The sequence below is a fragment of the Candoia aspera genome, chromosome 4, assembly GCF_035149785.1.
Source record: "Candoia aspera isolate rCanAsp1 chromosome 4, rCanAsp1.hap2, whole genome shotgun sequence".
Lineage (NCBI taxonomy): Eukaryota > Metazoa > Chordata > Lepidosauria > Squamata > Boidae > Candoia > Candoia aspera.
The window spans coordinates 47,242,608-47,263,402 of record NC_086156.1 but is presented as its reverse complement, the minus strand read 5'-3'; the positions used below and the strand labels follow the sequence as shown (position 1 = coordinate 47,263,402).

The following is a 20,795-nucleotide window of genomic DNA, read 5'->3' as shown; positions in this document are numbered from 1 at the left end:
TATGTTCTATACTACTGTGTAGGACTGTATGATTAGTAGATTTATCATGTGAACGAGAAGCCTGCAACAGAGACATGCAAAAAGAACTTAGTTCAGAATAAATATGACCATGAGAACATGATTCTTTGGAAGAAATGGTGTTTCTGGTAATCCTATTTGTGGTGTTACAATAAACTGTAGCAAACCTGCAAGTTAGACCAACTCAGTAGTAGGCATAGGGTAGGGGTATGTAAGGTATGAATATAGGACATTTATAACAATTTTTCTGAAGTTTAGATGATCTGAAGTTAATGAGTTATCTAATCTAATGACTCTCTAAGTATCCTAGATATACTGTCTTGAATTCTACAGTGGGGAAGCGAGGATATGGACAAATATAACAATATATAAATATAAATTACTGCTTTTGTTATTAATAGTTCACCTATGCCAAGATTAATAATAATTATTTAAAGCAATTTTCAGGGTTAAGGACATAAGAGCTCCATAGCATAGTTATTTCATGCTAGTAAATATCAGGGCAAAGAAAGGTTTTTGGTATTGGGATCAGAGGCTGAAACCCCAAGCAGTGTTTCAAAATGCCAAACAACCATTTGCACACAATGTAAAAAAAGCTCATGGAAGGAAAAAAACGGAATGGGCTATCAACATTTTATAAAATAAATCCTTTCACAAGCTAAGCCAACCTCCCACAACTTGGATCCCTAGACGTGTGGGATAGCCACTCCCAGCATTCCCCAGCTCTCATGGAATTCTGTGAATTGCAACATACCTTTTGAAGTCAGGAGTTGAAGCTGAAGAAGTTTGATTCAAAAGCCAGCCTGAATGCCTTACTTTCATGCTTCATTATTCTTATTGTCCCCACAATCATTAAAGCAGTTTCCATATTATAAGGCAATCTCAGTTGTCAGTTATATGACATTATCAGTCTTATTCTTACAATCGTTGCCCATAAAACTTTAACAAGTTAAAAAAAAAAAAAAAAAAAAAAAAAAAAAGCAGTTTCCATATTATAAGGCAATCTCAGTTGTCAGTTATATGACATTATCAGTCTTATCTTACAATCGTTGCCCATAAAACTTTAACAAGTTAAAAAAAAAAAGCTCATCAGCTGGGCTTTCCAAAGGAAAATTAAAACTATCAACAATGCTGATGTGTAATTTGCATGCTGCCCACAGGGTTACTGGTACTGAATCTCTGCTTTAAAGTTGTTTTTTTAACTCTTCCAATTGTCTTTTGGAAGGATTCAATATGCTATTCATGTAACCTATTTATTTTTGGAAGATTTCATGATGGGACAGGCAGAAGATAAATCTACTTCTCATTCTCCATTCTGTAATAATACCAAGTGTGTGTGTGTGTTTGTGTGTCTGTGTAATGTGCCATCAAGTTGTTTTTGATTCCTAGCGACCACATAGATAGATTTTCTCCATGAATCTCTCTCTCTCTCTCTCTCTCCCTCAACCAGGGTTCCAAATGAAGCACACACACACAAACACACAGACATACATTATTCATGTCATTTATTATGAGTAAAGCTTTTTATTTCAAACAAATTGCCAGCAAAGGTGGTTAGATCCAAATTAGTGGGGGGGAACTCCCACTGAAATTAATGTCTTTTCCCCAATTCAAATTACTACCAGGGTTGGATGACTGAATTGGATGGTGGACTGCCACAGGGAGCAAAGGATTAAAGTTTCCTGACTTGTTGAAGCCCTCTTCTCTGTCAATCTGTGAATGAACCAGCTCATTGGGTAAACTATATTAAATCTGTTTGCAAAAACCTAAGTGTTTTCCCCACCATTATTAGTAATTATGAATCCTAGGGAAAATATAAACGTATAAAACTTTGATAGCTTTGACTGTAAGACACATCAGCATATACATATCACAGTAAGAATGTTTCCTGAGCTTTCTCAGCATTGCAACCAGCTTCACCACACTGTTCAAATGCCTGTCTGGTGGGTGGGTTGAAGCTTCTAAGATGGGCCGGTTGACCAAGTAATCTTCCTTAGGAAGATTCCTAATTTTTTTTTAGGATCCCTCAAGCAAGCTTTCTGAGTGGGGAGAGGATGTGACAGTAACGGGAGGGTGAGCTTTCCTTCCACTAACTTTCCTTAGAAACCAAGCTATATATTCCACTTTCATTATTAAATGCTGGGAGTTTATTTTATTTTAAGTTGGTTAAATTTCAAGAATGAAATCTAAAGTCAACGAAATCTAACTTAAACGCCAGTGTGGTGAATTTTGTATCAGACAGTTGGGAGAATGAGAATTCTAGCCCAATTCTTTTGGAAGGCACCAAGTTGTAAAAGGCTGATTCAAGGATCATTAATTTTAGCTATCCTCTGTCCTCCATATTATTAGCAAGGGTTCTTTTTTTCTTCCCCCTAGGTTAGACTGCCCCCCAAAATCCTTATGATGGTGGGGAGGGGTTTTTCTGGAAGGAGTGAGCCAGGAATTCTGGGAGTGTATGCCAAGAGAATATAATCTCAGCAGGGTCACCTTGGTGCCCAGCTAAAGCAAGCAAGCACCTTCATTGGGCATCAGCAATAAAGGAAGATGCTGGAGGCAGATGATCATTTTAGTGACAATGGCAAAGGCATCCTTTTATACTGCTAAAGAGAAGGCAGTGGTAAACTGCTCCTGTATTTTATCAAGAAAAACCACATGGATAGACAGTATAAACTCAACTCAGGGTTCTCACTCGAGGCACAAATGACCAGGTTCAAATTATCATACTTCGGACATATTTTGCAAAGCTCTAGCTTTCTGGAGAAGTCTATAATGCTGGGAAAAGTAGAAGGAATGAAAAGAAGAGGACAACCAGTAGCAATGTGTATGGCCTCAATTGCAGCAGTGAGGGGTGTACCGGTGGAAGACCTGAAAGACCAGGTTGGGGACAGATCATCCTGGAGAAAATCTATGTGGTTGCTAAAGTCATTGTTGATGTGATGGCACATAATCAATCAAATCAAGGGTAGACTAGGCAAGTTAAAAAAAAACAACACCAACACTCTGGAAGAATGCAGGAGCAGAATACTTGTCTGTTGTTCCCAGGAAAAAGACATGGGCATGACCATGCCTTATGAGGTTATCAACAGTCAAATTTGACTGGAAGGAAACTTTTACTTTTATCTTAATGATAAGCATAGCACAAGCAATATACAGTATAATAATCTCATTCTATGCAAAAAACAGTAGAAAACGAGAAACCACTATTCATATCTATAGCAGCAATAAACTATCCAGTTGCTCCCCTTTTTGGATAAAGAGTTTCTGGTCATGAACTTACATCTCCCTCACTGCTCTATGTTCATGCATTATTACATTGGTGGCAACTTCTATTGAAAGCCATGGAAAACTAAATATAGCAGACATTTCCACATCTGTTCTCATCTGGCCCCCTTTGCAACACAGAAGAAAGTACATTGTTAAAGCCAGCCAATGTTAGCATTGTCCACTGTGATGCTGACATACCGGTGATATCTGTGATGCTGTTATCCATTCTGGAGGAAGGTGAGCCAGAGCTCCAGCAGAATCTCCCAGCATAATTATACCCCTGGATCCTGTGCCTATGGTGGACATTTAATTAATCATTTTAAAACTCTTATTAGATTTTCTCATATTAGTAAGTTATATATGGAGGAATGCACAATCTACACAACAGTTTCCATGCCTAAAGGGCGATCAAAATAATCAAATGATCATTTATGCTTTTCCAAACTTCAACTTCATTTATACTATGAATAATTTAGAATAAATGGAGTGCATTACTCAGCTTAATATGGAAGTGCAAGCTAATTTTGACCAAAGTCTATTAAAGCTCTCTTAAGGCTGAGCCAGGTACTTTAATGTGAACTAATTTTACTATATATGTAATGCATTGAATAAATTTTAAACAGTGAAATCAAAATACTGAGACGTTTGCTGTCATCTATTGGAAGAAAATCACAATCCTGACTGTTTCTCGACAGTCCATAAAAGTGTATATTGTTTGATATCTTGTATCTTGCAATCTTGATACCTCAGACAGTAATACAGAGGGTTTATAAGGCACTCCTTCAAGGGATTTTACAATGCTGTGGTCATCAAATAGGTGGATCTAAACTTTCAGGAGGATAGAATTATCATATTTGGCTCTGCAACTGGAAAATGAGCAGATTTGGATGCCTAGACATGCTTATATATTCTCTGGAAAAAACAGAACTCTGGAGCTACCCCAGTTGGTCTCTTGTGTTTTTTATTTTTATGGTAGAGTGACAATCTGGTTTCCTGTTGTCTTAGTGCTGCAACTGACAGGCATGCTTGTCTCCATCCTGAGCAGTGAATTAGTTACCAACTTTGTTTTGCTCCTCCACTTCATGAGCTGCCTGCCTTTAAAAGATATTGAAACTCAGCATCTACATTTCTGCAATTCAGCATTTGTCCAGTAACTTGAGGGGGAAATCATTTTTACTTATTTAATATTTCCCTTTAAATAATTCTTGCAAAACTGCTCTGGAGGAAAATGAGTGGGTGGATATTAGTACAGCCATTAGCCAATCAAGGCTGTGCATAATTTTGTTCCTATAGGCAGAACTTCCCTTTCCTTAGTTTAGCTTTTGAAAGGAATCAGCTTACATGACAAAAATGGCTACACTTCCAGCTCATTGTATTCCTGGTATTTGCTTTTTGTAAGTGTGGTCTTACATGACCTTTGTCCATTCCTAAGGTATGCAGGGAGCCCTGTATTTTCAATGAGTTCAATCCATTGTATCCAAATGTTTACAGACTAACATCACCTTGAACCTTTCAATGAAAGGAATTACCATTGCAGAATTTCTGTTCATAAGGAATGCCATCTTTTGAATCAACACCCTGAGAGAGAAGGAAAAATTAGAGCATCTAAGACCTTATCCAAACTAGGAGTCATTCACTAATGTTTACATTTTCACTGGAATAGTTCTTTTAGGTATTCTAGCAACAAGACCAAAGAAATAGAGTCACAGCAGGAGTACAAATTCTATAGGCCTGCTCATCCAACTAAGGGCTGTTGTATCAAGGGGGTGTGAGTGGGATGCCTGTGTCCACCTTATAATTATTTATATAAGCTGGCACAGATGAATCTGCCTATGTCTTTTTCACCAGATACTCCTTTCCCAGATTATAAATTCATCTTGGCCTCTTGTCAGTTCCTTTTGCGAATCTGGCAAAAAAGCTGAATGGGAACTTACATGTAATCTGTGTGCAAGACTGCAAATATATGCATTGTGTATGTACTTTTCTTAGCATTATGGGAACAGTTATAATGTGTTTTTATGTTACATTTCCATTTTTTCCCCCATAAAATTACCGCAAAGTACTAAACAAAATTCTGAAAAATTTGGATTTCAGCATATGAGTACATTCTAATTTGCATGCAGATTTGGGAAGTGCTCATTTGTTACATTAATAGAACAATTTGTACAAAATTAATTTCCTCTTTACCCTGCTTAAGTCAAAGGCTTATTAATTAATTAAAATCAAAATTGCTAGATGGGCCACAAGGAGCAAGTCAGGGCCCCATAAGAAGAAGAGGGTCCCAACAGTTCCCAAGTAGAGAACTGGCTTAACCAGATGCTGCCTTGGTGCATGGGAGTGTTCACTGAGTTCGTTTAAAATAAAATAAAGGTTATTATAAGGCTGTTCCATCACCCATATAAGTAAGCAATAGCACACTTCTTGGAGTAAATTTCACACAACTAGTTCTGTGGCAGGACAGACCCGCAGTGATGTTTATGAAAGAATTAGTGCTTTTGTTATTAAAAATCCAGGGAAGCTCACATTTTGGAGAACCATGAAGTAAATCAGAAGAAAGATCATTTTCAACTCACTGATATGCCATTACAGTTGGAATCCTCCTTCACATCCCAGGCCTCAGGGCTAAAATGGAAAGCAATTAAAATACAATTGCAATTAAACAACAATTGCAAAACTCCATTAAACAAAAGTTGTCTTCTTTAAAAGCAAGGCTATGGAGATGTAATAAAATATATTTGTTCTCTATTTTTCAGAACAGATAGAGAAGCCAAGTCACTGAAGAATTCCAGAGCCTCAACTCAAGCACTCCTCTTCTGAAAGAACAGGGGACATACGAAATATATGTAATATAAGGTGGACACATATATTCATGTTCACTAAGTAGTACTAGTATAATTTTCCTAGGAGCATGAGAGGGTTACATTTAAATCCCATGAGTCCAGTAATTTGCTACAGGTATATCCCTGGAGCATATAGAGAGATAGGCAATTCTATCTGGGCTCTTTGTATAACATGTGGAGATGACCACTTGGTGCAAGGGGTTAAGGATTTAGCTGAACTGTAACACTTTTTACAAGCTAAGGCAAGTGCATACTTACAGAGTATGCAGCTTCCACTAATATATGCACATTTGTTTTATTTTGATTCAGAAAATTGCTTCAGAGAAATCAGAATACAAATTTGGAAGGATGACTGCATCACTTTACGTTTTCTTCAGAAACATTTCTCCCTCATCCCTAACAGGAATCTCAGACATGTTTCTGAGTTTGGGGATGCCCCTCCAACCAGAAACGTTTTTTGTTTGTTTCAAAGATAATGACAAAATAAGGGTCCCCCCCTTCATAAGACGTGGAAGGTGGGTTGTCATCACTGTGGACCATGAAGCAAAGCTTGTCAGTCCTTTTCCAAGCAATTGAAGAAATGAGAAAGTTTCAAGGTATAGCTTAGCGTTCCTGTGATATTAAATATATTGTGAATGAAATAAATACAACAGTTTGTTAAGTGAATCTCTAAAATATAAATGGGATAAATAATGTATTTTCAGTAGCTGGACTATACTGTGTGTTTGTACGCCTAAAAATAAGTTTTTAACTCCTGGTGACTCTAGTTCCTGAAATTTTCTTGGCAAGGTTTTTTTTTGAAGTGGTTTGCCATTGCCTCCTTCCTAGGGCTGAGAGAGAGTGACTGGCCCAAGGTCACCCAGCTGGCTTTGTGCCTAAGGCCAGGACTAAAACTCATGGCCTTCCGGTTTCTAGCCTGGTCCTTCACCCTACACCAAACTGCCTCTCATACCATACAGTACTTTAGATCACTTTAATAATTGTTTGTTGTATCAAAAAGGTCTTCCTTTTTGTTAAGAATTAAGAATTATTGAAAGTTCCAATTGATTTGTCAGGGACTATTTTATTACCATTTTATTCTCTATTGGTTTTAATTCTGGTAGTTTTTATATTTATTTGCTTTTTAATTTGAATGTTTTCTGCTATCAGCCTTTAAATCTTTTTGAGAAATGGGGGTGGGATTAAAATGTGTCAATAAAATAAATATATTTCCCTGAACATTCTTGCAGGTTCCTGTTTTCCATGTCTTCCTCCTTTATTGTCAAAAAGACTTCAGGGATTGCTAACAAGAATCATTTGGGGTGGGGTGGGGAATGCATAGGCATCTCTAAGATTGGATGCTGGGTAGTAGTAATGCAGGCAGCAGATACGACAGTGACCTTATTTAGTATTCTGCCACACTCTTGATAATGTGTCACCAGTGAATATAGCAAACCATTTGCAAGTCCTTCAAAATTACTTTTCTGAGAATAAAAAGATATTTGGTATTTATTGGAAAAAGGCATGATGGCTCTAAGAGATGAGATCTTCTAATTTACCGTCTACCCGGGTACACAGCAGCATTCATATCGTCACAGTCTTGGCCTCTCCAGTAATACCCTCGCAAATTCTAATCAGGAAGAAAAGCAAAATGAGAGTGTTGTTTTGTTATGTTTTTCCCCTTTAGGCATTAAACTTCTAAAATAAAAAGTCTAAGAAAAAGAGGAAAAAAGAGAGACTGGCAAATCAAGTATCTTCCTCCCAGCTATCTTCAGAAAAATTACATATTGCTCATTTTAATGGAAAAATAAGACACCCCGACAATTTTAATATTTTTTCAAATAACTTTGTTTTACTTTTATTAATAATTCAATAAATATGATGCCCTCTAGCAGAGTAATTTGTTTCTCTGGGCAATTTAACTAAATTTCCAAACCGAAAACGAAGTAGTAATTATTCTCCTTCACCCAGAAGGAAATAGTATTTCAGGACTGTAAAGCACATGAAAGAAGAGGACTGTTCTGAGAAATCATGTTGACTTTACTCACCGGGTAAGTACTAAAGTTATCTCCATCAAGATCTATGAATGGTAACTTGTTCTTGAGAGAACTGGGGGGAGGAAGCAGCATACAAATCATACACATTTTCTTTGTGAAGAGCATGCTATAAAAAGTTCAGTTTCTCATGTTAGTACTCTGTCCACATTCGTGCATTAGTACAGCCCTCATACATGCAAGCAATCTGGGCTGTATTTAAAAGCACTCTTGGACTCAAGATTTAATAATAAATTGAAAGCCCCCCCCCCTGCCCCCCAGATTATGGGCACCAAGATTCCTTTTACATATACTTAGAGTGATTTGGCTGGCAATCTAAAGCAAGTTTCTTCACTTCTTCCTCCCTTGCCCCTCTACCCGTAACACCTATGGCACTGTGTCCTACCAGATTTTGCAGTAACCATTTGAACAATCTTCTTGCTTGCCTGCACTTAGCAAAGAGCAGCACTCAGAGCCAACCCCAACAAGGAACTTCTGAGAACAATGTGAGATCCTGGCTAGAGAAGCGATTACAATTGTTGGCGGAGCAGAAGTTGTGGAGGTGGGGAAACGAAGGTCTCTGATAACTACTTGCTTTGTCAGAGCCATCCACAACTGGGGGACAGGGGGCAAAATAGTGAGTGGAGCAAAGCACAGCTGCTTTGTATGTGCATGGTACACATACCAGTGTGGATGTTCAGGGGGTGGGGTTTTGATACACCGTTGGCTCTCCATTGTGTGGACATGCCTGAGCTTGGTGCAACTGCTCTGCATTTTGCTTGTCTGAGAAGATGAACCCAGTGTAGTCTTTTAGAATAAGCAAAGTCAGTGTTTTCAGGCTGGTGAATACAATCAGAATTTTGAGAACATGTTGTGGGCTTTTTCATTTCCTGCAAAATGTTCTCTTCCCATATAACTGTTTTTATTTGAAAGAATTTTAAAAAATATTCTGTCAGGTGGGACTGGGAACCTGGCTAATACTTAGGAAGGTGTTCATGAAGGTAGCGGTGCAAAGCATAAAATGATTTAAAAATGAATAATTTTTAAAAAATACATACAATTCAATTCTCTGGCACAGATTCCTCATAAAAGGAAGTGTACATACAAATGATAGCTCATAACTGTATTTCTGGAAGTTGAAAACAGATGATTAACCACTAGTAACTACATGTAATTCTGAACAAAAACAGTTAAATGCATTAATGATAAGAGAATCTTTATAACAGGCTTCAGACTTAATAAATCTGCTTATATTGCACCATTTTAGCAAAATTATTAAAGTCAAATCAAATATCTTTAATTGTAGTCACTGACCAATATTAAAAAAATAAATTAGATTAATAAAGAGTAGAACATCCACTTTTTTATAATGGAGACATTTTAGATACATTTATATCAAAAGAAGTGATTTAAATGAAGTAAAATAACAAAGTATACCTTATTATATACAGTCAACATCCAGAACTGTTGTATGGTACAAATAAAAACCCAATATTAGATTTAAAAATAAACTAGTTAATAACATGTGAAAATACCTATAAAATATAGCAAAGTTCTACTATTAGACCCAAGATGTCCTTAAGCATAGTGTCATTGATTAAACCAGCCTTTCTCAACTTTTTGACCCTGGAGGAACCTTGAAATATTTTTCAGGCCTTGGGGAATCCCTGCACATTCATGCTCAAATATAGGCCAGAAGTTACAAAATTATTATATTAGTTTCATTTGGAACCCTGGTTGAGAAACTCTGGATTAAAATGTAGGGCTGTAAAAGACATTGAGTCCAGACACTTTGCCACTAGTTGCAGTGCAAACAAAATACCTCTCCAAATCATTAAGACAGCCTTATTTTTTTTGGCAAGGCTGATGAGGCTGCTTTCAGAGCTACTTCTGGCTGTGTTTCCATGAGTGTCCACACTGCCACATTGCCTAGCCAAAGATGCAGCTGCAATAACTCTTTGAAAGGAGATGCTTCATTCTTTGTTATAGCCTAAGGAACCTGTTTTTTGTTGTGTTCTTAACTCAACCTTTGGGCTGAAGCTGGAATGGTTCCAATTAAAATTCAGGCCCCAATAGCACATGTTAAAATTATTTACAAACTAATCTTCAACCCAGGCTGTCTGGCTTCTTTGCAGGGCTGCAACTAGAGTCTGTGTCACCTGGGGCAAAGATGGATTCCGTGCCCATTTTGGTACCCCCTCAGCACTTGTTTTGGCACCCCCCCGCCCAGCACTCATTTTAGTGCCCCACCAGCGCGGAGCCCAGGGCACATGCCCCGGTTGCCCCCCCCCCCTAGTTGCGGCCCTGCTTCTTTGACTCTTCAAGACAAATTCCAGACTTCCTGGTGAAAATTACTTGGTGCCACCCTTAGCCATTGTGGATTCTCCCCCAATGTACTGATTCCAATGGGGTTTGATCAGGCCAAAGCATCTTTCAAGCAACGTGCCAGAGATGTGGCCCTGCAAAATGATCTTAGCCAGGTTCAACCACGTATTAATTCAGTGAACCCACAAAAAAGAGTCGCTCCTGCATATTATCTCTACAATATTGTCCCCCAAAACACCAGAAGAGCTTTTACTCTTGCTCACTGTAATGTCCTCCCCTCTGCTCTCTGGAGGGAAGGTTGTATAACATACCAAAACAGCTGTGGCTCTGTCCTTGTAAGAGGGAAATTGAAACTGTGGGACATGTGTTGCTGTGTTGTCTTTTTTATAGAAAACTATGAGATATGCATATTTCCCCATGTATTACACAATACCTGGGCAGGCCAAAGGTTAGGGTTAGTCTCTTGTGAACTGAGCAGGTGGCAGGGATTTCAGACCATGTATGTGTCAGTTCTTGTCCTCCAACTGAAGTGATGCTGAGCCTTAACTAGGCTTCCAAAACTCAATATATTTTCTCTTCCTTTTCCCCCCCTTTCCTTCTTCCCCCTCCCCCTTTTTTCTCTTCTCCTTTTAAATATACTGTACACATACCATTCTATATTTTATTTTGCTATTTCTTTCTTATACTATAATTGGTTGGACCATAATTGTCTTAATCCCAACAAACCCTAGCGGGGCTTCAGCAAGTATTAGACTTAATATAAGTTAGCATAGCTTTACATTCTTGTAGTTTTTTTTAATAAATTCTAGTATTACTTATGTCCTTTTATAGTTATCTATCCTAGTTATTTATAGCACGTAGATTATTTATTGTAAAATTATAGGATTCTTTTTCATTTTAATTCCTGTACTCTGTAATTTTACATTAATAACCTTATTTTGTTCTGTCGATATGACTTTTTATTTGTATTTCTATTTTAGCGAATTGTTACGTTATTACTTCTATGCTGGTCTATGACCAAAATAAAATCGATTGATTGAAGTTAGCACAGCTGAGATTGGAAGCCAGTCTGGAAAGATGACGCTCATCATCTAAATAAATATACACCCTTGACACATTTATGCTTAAGCTTATGTTATAAGCAATGTCACAAAAATCTCTTTTCCTGGTTTGACTCTGTCTGTCTGTCTGTCTGTTGGAAATTGCATTAGCAAGAAATGCTTCAGTTTTCTAACAGGCCCTGCCTTCTCACACAACAGTTCAATAAGGTCTTCAATCCACTGAAAATGAATAGAAATGAATGAATCCACTGAAATCCACTTCCTATGGCTCTCATCACCTGAAGCAAAACTGACAGCTGCCAGAGAGTCTTTTTTAATAATGGCAAATACTGGCCCATCAAGGATACTACTGTCAATAGTGTCTAGCTATAGTTTTCCTGGAAAATGCCATGAATCAAACCTGAGATCTTCTGCATATGATCTGTATGCTCCATCACTGACCTACAGCCCTTCCTCATGTGTCCTCTGCTCTGAATAGAAACTGTCCATATTCACATTACAACTGTTACGGGGCAAAAGGAGAAAAGCATCTTCTGATAAGAATTAGTACTTCTGTGGTAGGCAACTCTGAAATCTCCAGTCATTATACCAGCAACTAGCCAGAAAAAACATCCCTCCCATTGCTTATAATGGGAAGGAATATAATTATATCAGTTCTTAAGCTCTGGGGCATGTCAGAAAGCTGGTCTTGTTTAAGACATTTAGAATCCCTAATGTTTCATATGCTGTTTTTCTGTGTCTCCTTTCTAAAGTTGGAGCTTCCAGTGTCAGAAAAATGTCCTCAAATGCTGAGAGGGTAGTCAGAAATAGGAGGGAGGAAGAAAGGGAGAAGAAGGAGACTACTGGTTCCCATACCCCACCCTCTTAAACCGGTCTTCTGAAAGCTCTGACATGGAGGAAGAGGCATGGCAAATGGGTGGGTTGGGAGATGGCAGGGCTCCAATAGACTGTTTTATTTCTCTGGGGATGGCGTATTCTATACGGAGAAGCCAAAGGGTTTTTTGATCTGTGAAACCTCTATCTCAGAAGCCTTCAGACTGCCCTTAAGAAATGAATGCTTAAGTTCCATAGTATAAATGATATTGCAATTTGTGGCAGAACAGCAGGTAATATTTAATAGAAACATAATGCTCACATTTTTCTTCTTCTTCTACATCAGAGTTGACAATGTTATTTACAGTATATTGTTTATTGTCCTGGCATCAACATTCAGCATTAACCCAGGGACTAATTAGAAACCTCAGTTTTCAGCTTTGTGACTAACTTCAGAGCAATAACTTGGAAAGAAACAATATCATAATCCTTTTGCAAACAGCTAAACATTTGCCCCATAATTAAATACAAAGGGAAAATGGGAAGCAACACACATAGCTTGGCTGAAACACGAAATTGAATGTCTAGGAAGGGATTTGCTTGCTTTCTTTGTTTCTAGGTAAAATATTCCTGGATTTCAAATAGCCTCTTACAATATAGTTTTTTCACGCACATTTCAGTTTTAAAGGAGCTGTTGAACATCTGTGTGTGAAAATGAAACACAAGAATTTAAAAGCACGGGAAATTCTATTATAGCAAAAACAGACCACTGCTCTGCCTAGTTCAGCGTTGTCTACAGAAGCTGCAGAGGGACATCGGAGCTTTCCCGGCCCTACCTGAGGACTTCAGGAGACTTTCTCCATGAACACATTGTTAAGATATGGCTTAATCCACAAACCCATCCGTGCAAAGCCAGGGATCATGGTCAGGGATCAGTGATTCAAGAAAGCTCTTCCTGATACACTGTTAAGACTAGAGTCAAAAGGATAAGAAGGAGAACAGCAACTTCAGGGTCCTCTGCTCAGATGTACTGCTTCTATGGCAGCTCTTTCATATTTTTCAGTCGAGTTTGGTTTCCTGTGATTAGACTTGTTGACAGTTGTGCAATTTCTCTTGTGCTTGATATATGTACATATTCTCTTAGGGCTCCTTTTCTGTCTCTATGTGCTGTTACTCATTTTCTTCTTAACAATCCACTTTTTTTTCTTCACAGAGTTTTTAAAAAGGGTTTTTTTCATCTCACTTAATGCTCATTCAGGATGACTTATGTATATTTTGAATTCTTCTGGCTTCAGAATTAACCAATTATAAGTACAATCAAAATGAAAAATATGCTTTGATGCAATTCCTTACCTGGCTTCCAGCTGCAAACATTCTTTCTAATTTCTTTATGGCCATGCTAAACCCTTCCTAGAACAATAAAAGTAAAAGAAAGCCATTTATAATTCAGCAGGTTATTTTTACTCATAGTCTCAGACAACATGTGTCTCTTGGGATTCGTAGCAGGAAATATTTGACTATACTTCATCAATTATTTCTTTCTGAGTTCACCATCACTTGTCTGTTTGCCAATCTATAATGTTCCATCTGTAAATGTTCATTTATGTAAGGGTGCATTCATTTTCTTGCAAGGGTTATGCATTTGTTTAAAGCTTGATTCATATCCCAAGGATACTTGGCTAGCAGGTATCTGCTGGGAAGTATTCAGCTCAGGTATCTTTCAGACTGGAGACCACTGAAGCAAAACAAATGGGCCTCTGTTCTATGGGAGCAGCTAAAATCCAACAGATAAATTCAGCCCTCTTTGAATAGACAACCTCAACATGCAATTCAAGGTGCCAACTACCTGGTATAGAACTGGGTTACTTGTGGGACCGTCTTCTCCCAAGTACATCCCCCAAGAGTTGCTAGGGTGCATGTCCTTCAGGTGACCTTATTCAACACCTTGGGAATAGATTTCTAGTGGACCTGTGGCAGGTTCCCTTTCTTTGGATTTTTAGAAAACAACTAAAGATTTATCTGTTTATCCTGGCATTCCCTGCAAATTAAATTAAGGTTTAATTTTTTTAAAATTTCATTGCAGCCTCTTGTATATTTTTAAATGCTCTTTCAAGGAATCAGTACTATGAAGACAGAAAGCTAACATACTTGGTGCTTAGTCACTTCTGAAGAGAAAGTGTACTTTTAACAGGTTGCCTTCAAATAGCACAATAAAGTTTGCTTTATGATACCATAATAGGGCCATGGTACTGTTTTCTTCAGATAGGGTCAGCATTTATATATGTTAAGTTATGTAAAGACAAGAAAATGTGTTTGTTATTTTGTTGTATCTTTTGCAGAATGATAATTTGCTTCCTGTTACCACATACACTGTATATGTTATCTTACTTTTGAACCATTTCTGCTACATAAATCTTTTTGTCAATATCCAGTTCTATTAAGCATTGTCTATACTCGCTGAAGACAATGTAATCTTTCATGTAATCAATACAATTGCATCTCTTTTGTCAAAGTGTAGCATGTATGTGGTATCTTATGGAGTATATCTGTCCTTTCTCTTCCATTTTTCCACCTGTCTTTGTTTTTGAAGCCAATTTAGTGGCCTGCTAGAACCACTGAAATGGAGCAGAGCTTATAACACAGCTGAGAAGCTGCACAGAAAAAGAAAATTATCTTAGATAGCTTCAATGAGCATGTCAGAGAAACACCGGTTATTGACCTTACACACACAGCCCTCCCAAGCATAAAGAATCACACGCTTAGATACATTAGGTTAAGATAAGTAAAAGAATTTCTTACTAACTTTATTGTTGCTTGTGTTACATTGATCTTGGTGGAAAAGATGAAGTTCCTTTGTTCTTCTTTCCTTTCTAAATACTTAGTTTTGCCCTGAACTCTCAGCCCTACAGCTGCCAAGAGCTGTGTGGAAGAAAGGGGAATTCCAGGCCCACCACGTGGTGCCCAGAATGAAGGAGAGCAGCACACATCCTTGTGCTTGCTTCTGGTGGAGAAGAAGGAAGAGAAGGAAAGGAAGTGGGAGTGGCAACAAACAGCTTCCTCAGAGTTGCATTGTGGGACAACTCAATTTACATGTTAATGAGGCATGCTGGATTTGCCAGGACTTCCAACAGTTTTCTTCTCACTTCTAAAAGAAAAGGCTCTGCTGGTTAGAGATATTTGAATTGAAGTTCAATACAACTAAAGGAAAAATGCTGAGGAAGGCTGGTAAAAGTAATTAATAGAGTAAAATATACTGCAGTATAAATTAATTCTGTTAGAATCAAAAACATCTTTCTGTATAGTCCCTAATGAATACAACTAAAATAAGTCTATCTGTTCTGTAATTATGATATACTACTATTTAGAATTAATACATTGTTGCTGGTTTTCAGTCCAACAAGTGTGTGTGTATAGTAGTTAAACTAAGTGTGCATTTATATTTTATTTCAATGAAATTATAAATTGAGGGAGAAAGCATATATTTCCAGCCAACAAAAACAACTAAAACAGTTGTGTGTCATGATTTATTGCTTGAGATTCTCAGATAAGCTATCCTTGCATTCCAATGTCAGTATTATTTGAGAGGAGAAGAATTCAGTCCATTAATATGTCCTTGTACTTCCTAGTTGGAGGAATGCAAGCAACAGATAGCAGTCTAGAGGCCACTGCATGTGTTGAACAATACTTCTCAGAGTTCTTCTTTGACTGGGGGTTCTCGGAGCAGTAGTTCCAACACATCTGGCATTGTCCCTGTTGGGAAAAAACTGACTATACTGTTGACGGGATCTATTGGACTGAACGTATTAATTCTTAAATAGTTTTAGTGGGTAGAAATCTATTTCCAAGCCCAAGTTTAACATAATGTAGATTAATATATGACTTGGGAATCTGGCATCTAAAATACCATCTATATGCATATCAACCTCCTCAAGTAATAAGCTGATCTTCTCTATATGCCCTTACTATCTGAAATCAAGCTATGGAGGAAAGTTTATGTCTTGTCTTCTGCCTTTTAATTATACATTCCAATTGAGTAGAATATTGGCTGATGAAGTAGGATACTGACTTGTGATTAGACTGTATTTTAATATTTCCCTGTTGGATAAATTTATGAATTTTGGTGTTTTAATCTTACACGGATCATTTACTTTTAATAAGAGTATGCATTTGTGTCTCATATATAAATCAAAGTGGATATTTAACATATTTCATTTCCTGAACATTCTATTGCTCTTAACATAACTATACATTTAGGGTCACTAAATCTGATGCACTTTAAATTTGAAGTAGAGGGTCTCCTCCAAGAAACTTTATTCTTTTCCAATTTCTTCTACATATAGGACTTTAAAAGTTGGGGGTGGGTCCCTAGACTGGCAAGGGTTTTTTTATTGTTTACATAAACAACATGTTGGTGCGGTGTCATATATACATATATGGAAGCTGGAAGTTTAAGTTCACCTTACACTGAAGATTTATATCATTATTGATCAATTTATTGCAGAATTACTGTACTATGGAACTTCTGAACAGTAAGAGAGCCTCTATAAATATCAGGGAGGGCAGGTAAATATTTCTGGGTATTGGGAAAAAGATCTAAAGAGTCCTTTTTTGGTACTAAAATATGGCTGAATATACATCACATTTTGATCATTGTTTTATATGTATTCTGAAATTCTCTGCAGAGGAAGGCCAAATGGCAAACATCATCATACAAATAAAAATACAATGTCAAGTACCATAATCTCTATTATCCATTAATTACTGGATAGCCAGACTGATTTCTTTCCATCACCATTTGCTTTGGCATAAATTTATATTCCACCAGTCATAAAGATTAGAGAAATTATTTCTTACATCAATTGCTAACAACTATTCCACCCTGTTCGGTGGGAATGTTGCTCCTAAGTTACCTAAATGGAAGATATAACTTGCCCATTACAGTCTTTATTCTGATAGTGCTTTGGAAATAGAGCTACAGTATAAGCATAATGCCTTGGTTAGCAATCTCATCAAAAGCAGACCCTTTTTAAACTGGGAAGTAGTTACATGCCCAACAATAAGCATAAAATCTATACATCACACACTGCAGGAGAGACATGGAGCAACAACAAAAAATGGCCATGGGTCTGCTCCTGCAGCATGTGAGTGAATTTAGCAGAACAACCATAACTGTGCAACCATCTTGGGTATCAATGAATACTTCCTGGCTTGTTCTTGCCTTGTATAATAATAGGTAGATGGAATTTGTCTGCCATGCCATGCCATGCCATGACATGCACAATTGTTTACAGATTAAACAGAATTTTATACCAAATTATTTTCTGCTTTCTCCAGATAGTTGTCTTCACATCCTCCTCCTCCTCCTCCTTTTAGGGCCTTGATTTATTTTATTCTATTTAATGTTTCCATGCTGTGTAGAAGGTCAGATTCTGTCAAATGTCATATTAAAAGTCTAAGAATAAACTAAAATGCCCATAGGGTACCTCTAGCCAAAAACAAAAGCAGGAGAATAAAAATTTTCATTCTATTTGCCTGATTCATATTCCTAGTAATTTAGATGACCTTGTAGTATACAACAGAATTAATGTTTTTTTTAAACTCCAGATGTTGTATCCATTCTCCAAATGTTACTTATGTATCATTATATGTGTTTATGAGCCAGAGATGTTTAATTCCAATACAATGATCAAACCAAGCTGTTCTTAAGAATTGTTTTTACTGGAACAGATTGAAGTCAATTACAATAAGCTACCATTTACTTCCAGGAAACTCACAAATTATGTATAAAAATGACTGTCTCTTCTTGTTGAGAACTATTATTTATGAATGTGGAATTTCGATGTAGTACAGTAGTTACAAATAGAAGCTGTTAATTTAGAGCTCCTTTTTAAAAAAAATTCAATGCTCCTTATCTTTCTTTCATCTTTGCTGATCTAAGGAGGTTCAACGTTCTCAAAAACATGGAAATTATCTCATCCCTTTTCAACTGGAGGCATTGTTAAATAGAACAGATAATTAATTCTCTACTGAATAAGATAGTCAGGAAAGGGAATATCCTTTCCCAGATCCAATATCACATATCTGCAAGGAAAATAGGTATCAAAAGAACTAGCAGAGGTGAATCAGACCTTTCATCACTTTTTAAGCAATTCAACCCAACATTTTCAGGCTCCTGATACTAAACAGAGCACACAGTTTATCCCTACAATTGGGCCTACAATTTACTTTCCTCAGGGCAATTGTCACAGAGCAATTCTCAGCAGTACAAAAGACATTTTGAATGAACCACTTTTTGTCCTTTAGTTTAAAAGAATTGAGAGAGTGGCTGGTGGCAGACATTGTGATAAACTACATATTACATGGTTTGTTTGTTGACGCTTAACACAATGTGTGAACCCAACTCTGTGACTTAGGTATAATAGTGTACTATATATAAACCAGGCTACAATTGTTGGTTCAATAATGCATGCAAGAGATCAGAGTTTGTATGTTTGATTGAGCATGACTGCCACTAAGCACCTTTGAATTTATCTAACCATTGGCCTACTTAATCACATAGGGATGTTCCAAGGATTAAATAGGAATAAAATATGTGCCTCACTCCCATGTTGGAGTAAGCATGAGATACAGTTACAATGATATGACATAGATATGATTATGGAATGAGTCAAGGGTAAAGTGGCAGCACTGAGAAAGATACCCAGTTAGATGTTATTGATTGATTGGTGGCTTAATCAACCAGGGAGTTATTCACATATTAAAATTTAGTCATTGATCCATCAGTGAGCTTGGGAGTCATACAGCAATCACTCCATAGATTCTCTCCTCTCTAGATAAAATATTTTGAAAAGGAATTAAATGATACCTTCTTCTATTTTAAACTTAAGTGAAACTCACCTTAGGAGGAGAGTATAGATGACAATATGGTTGGCCTGCCCTCTTCTTACATATTTGAATGGAATGGCATATCACATCTGCATTCATTTTAGTTTCTATCCTAAAATAAAATATTAGTTTTTGTTTGCAGGTATTAGAATATAGCAGTTCCTTTTCCATGAAAAGATACATTTTGTATATACTAAATTAAACCTATTTTACATAGCCCAATTTGACCTTAACCTGGTGTTTCTGTCTTGGATCTTCTGTCTTGGATTCTGCTCTATGTAATGAACTCTACCATCAGTGGAAAAATTCTGAATTAGTTACAGTTATGATTGTATTTGTTTTAGTAAGTTATGTGTCAAACAAGGATGTTAAGGTCCCATCCCAAATAAGCAGCACTCCCGCACAGTCAGAGTTGGTCACAAGAGTCTTTATTGGCAGGTGACACAAGACGGAGCAAAGATTCGAGTAATTCATGAGTTACAAGCAGCTGTATGAGTACATTTTCTCCCCCCTTACCATTGAGGAAATCTGCCTCTGCCTCTCACTTTTGGTGTGAATCCACTGATCATGTGGCTGCCCACTCTGATCTGTCCAGGGTGCTGATTGCTGGTAATTCACACTTCCCCGTCTGCCGATGGCCTCCTGTCAGCCCATCGATTTGCACTGATGGGCTGACGTGCGTTTCCTTTCCTGGCGCCATGTGCAAACAAGTTGGTGGTAGAATTGGTGTCAGGATGGCACCTGGGGGGGGGTGCCCTCCTGACAAAGGATTAAATTATGACTTTGATAATTAAATTGGAAGATCTCTGCCCAGTGAAATGCCCTCATAATAGACGAGGTTGCTTTTTACTCTGATTTGTTGTTAAATATGTGTAATTTTTTTAATTGACTGATTGATTATATGCTATCAAGCCAATCTTAACTCTTAGCCACCACGTAGATGAATTTTCTTAAGGATTAAAAAAAATACAAAGGAACTATTTTATCTTTAGGTTCATAAGACCTATAAAAAGTCAGTACATAATCACAGAGCTTAAATGTCTTTAATTTTTATGTGAAAGGATATTACATTAGTTTTCAAGATGTTGAACTGCGAATATTAAAAGTGGGAAGAAAGGTGGGTTTATTAAAGGTGGGAACAAAGAAAAGCTGCATAAGTCTACCAGCAAACTAGTTTAGCTACAATAGTTTTACAAGGATGATAATAGTTCCATGATTTAACATAAAACTTTTACTCTCATTTGAGGTGATCTTGGCTTTCTGCATCTTCAGAAAAATCTTGAAAAATCTTCAAACCTGCACAAGTTTTACACATGGACATCCTGTATTAAACCTCTGTTCCTACACAGCTTCTTTTTCTGGGAAGAGGCTACTTACAGGGCTAACAGATCTTGACTAACTTTTGGAAAGGTAAGAAGAATATGATTGGCACATGAAGATTACACAAAGTTAAAAACTATGTGAAAGTTGTAGACACACCAATTTTAGAGCTTCCATATAAGCTCTTATTTACTATTTGCTTGGGGCTTCTTTTTGCCTTTGCATGGCGGCTGCAGAGCTACTACACATACTCCTGT

At 37.2% G+C, this 20,795-nt stretch overlaps 1 protein-coding gene across 1 annotated transcript in view; it reads right to left on the bottom strand.

Moving 5' to 3' along the window:
* Window positions 1-20,795, bottom strand: part of AOAH (acyloxyacyl hydrolase) — an 84,436-nt gene that overhangs the window by 37,359 nt on the left and 26,282 nt on the right. Inside the window, exons 4-11 of the mRNA XM_063304035.1 lie at window positions 19,231-19,330; window positions 13,687-13,743; window positions 9,193-9,263; window positions 8,150-8,210; window positions 7,661-7,731; window positions 5,856-5,904; window positions 4,812-4,860; window positions 3,481-3,575 (exon numbers count right to left, since the gene is read on the bottom strand). Coding sequence (XP_063160105.1) covers window positions 3,481-3,575; window positions 4,812-4,860; window positions 5,856-5,904; window positions 7,661-7,731; window positions 8,150-8,210; window positions 9,193-9,263; window positions 13,687-13,743; window positions 19,231-19,330 — 553 coding nt within the window. The remainder of the gene's footprint in view (window positions 1-3,480; window positions 3,576-4,811; window positions 4,861-5,855; window positions 5,905-7,660; window positions 7,732-8,149; window positions 8,211-9,192; window positions 9,264-13,686; window positions 13,744-19,230; window positions 19,331-20,795) is intronic.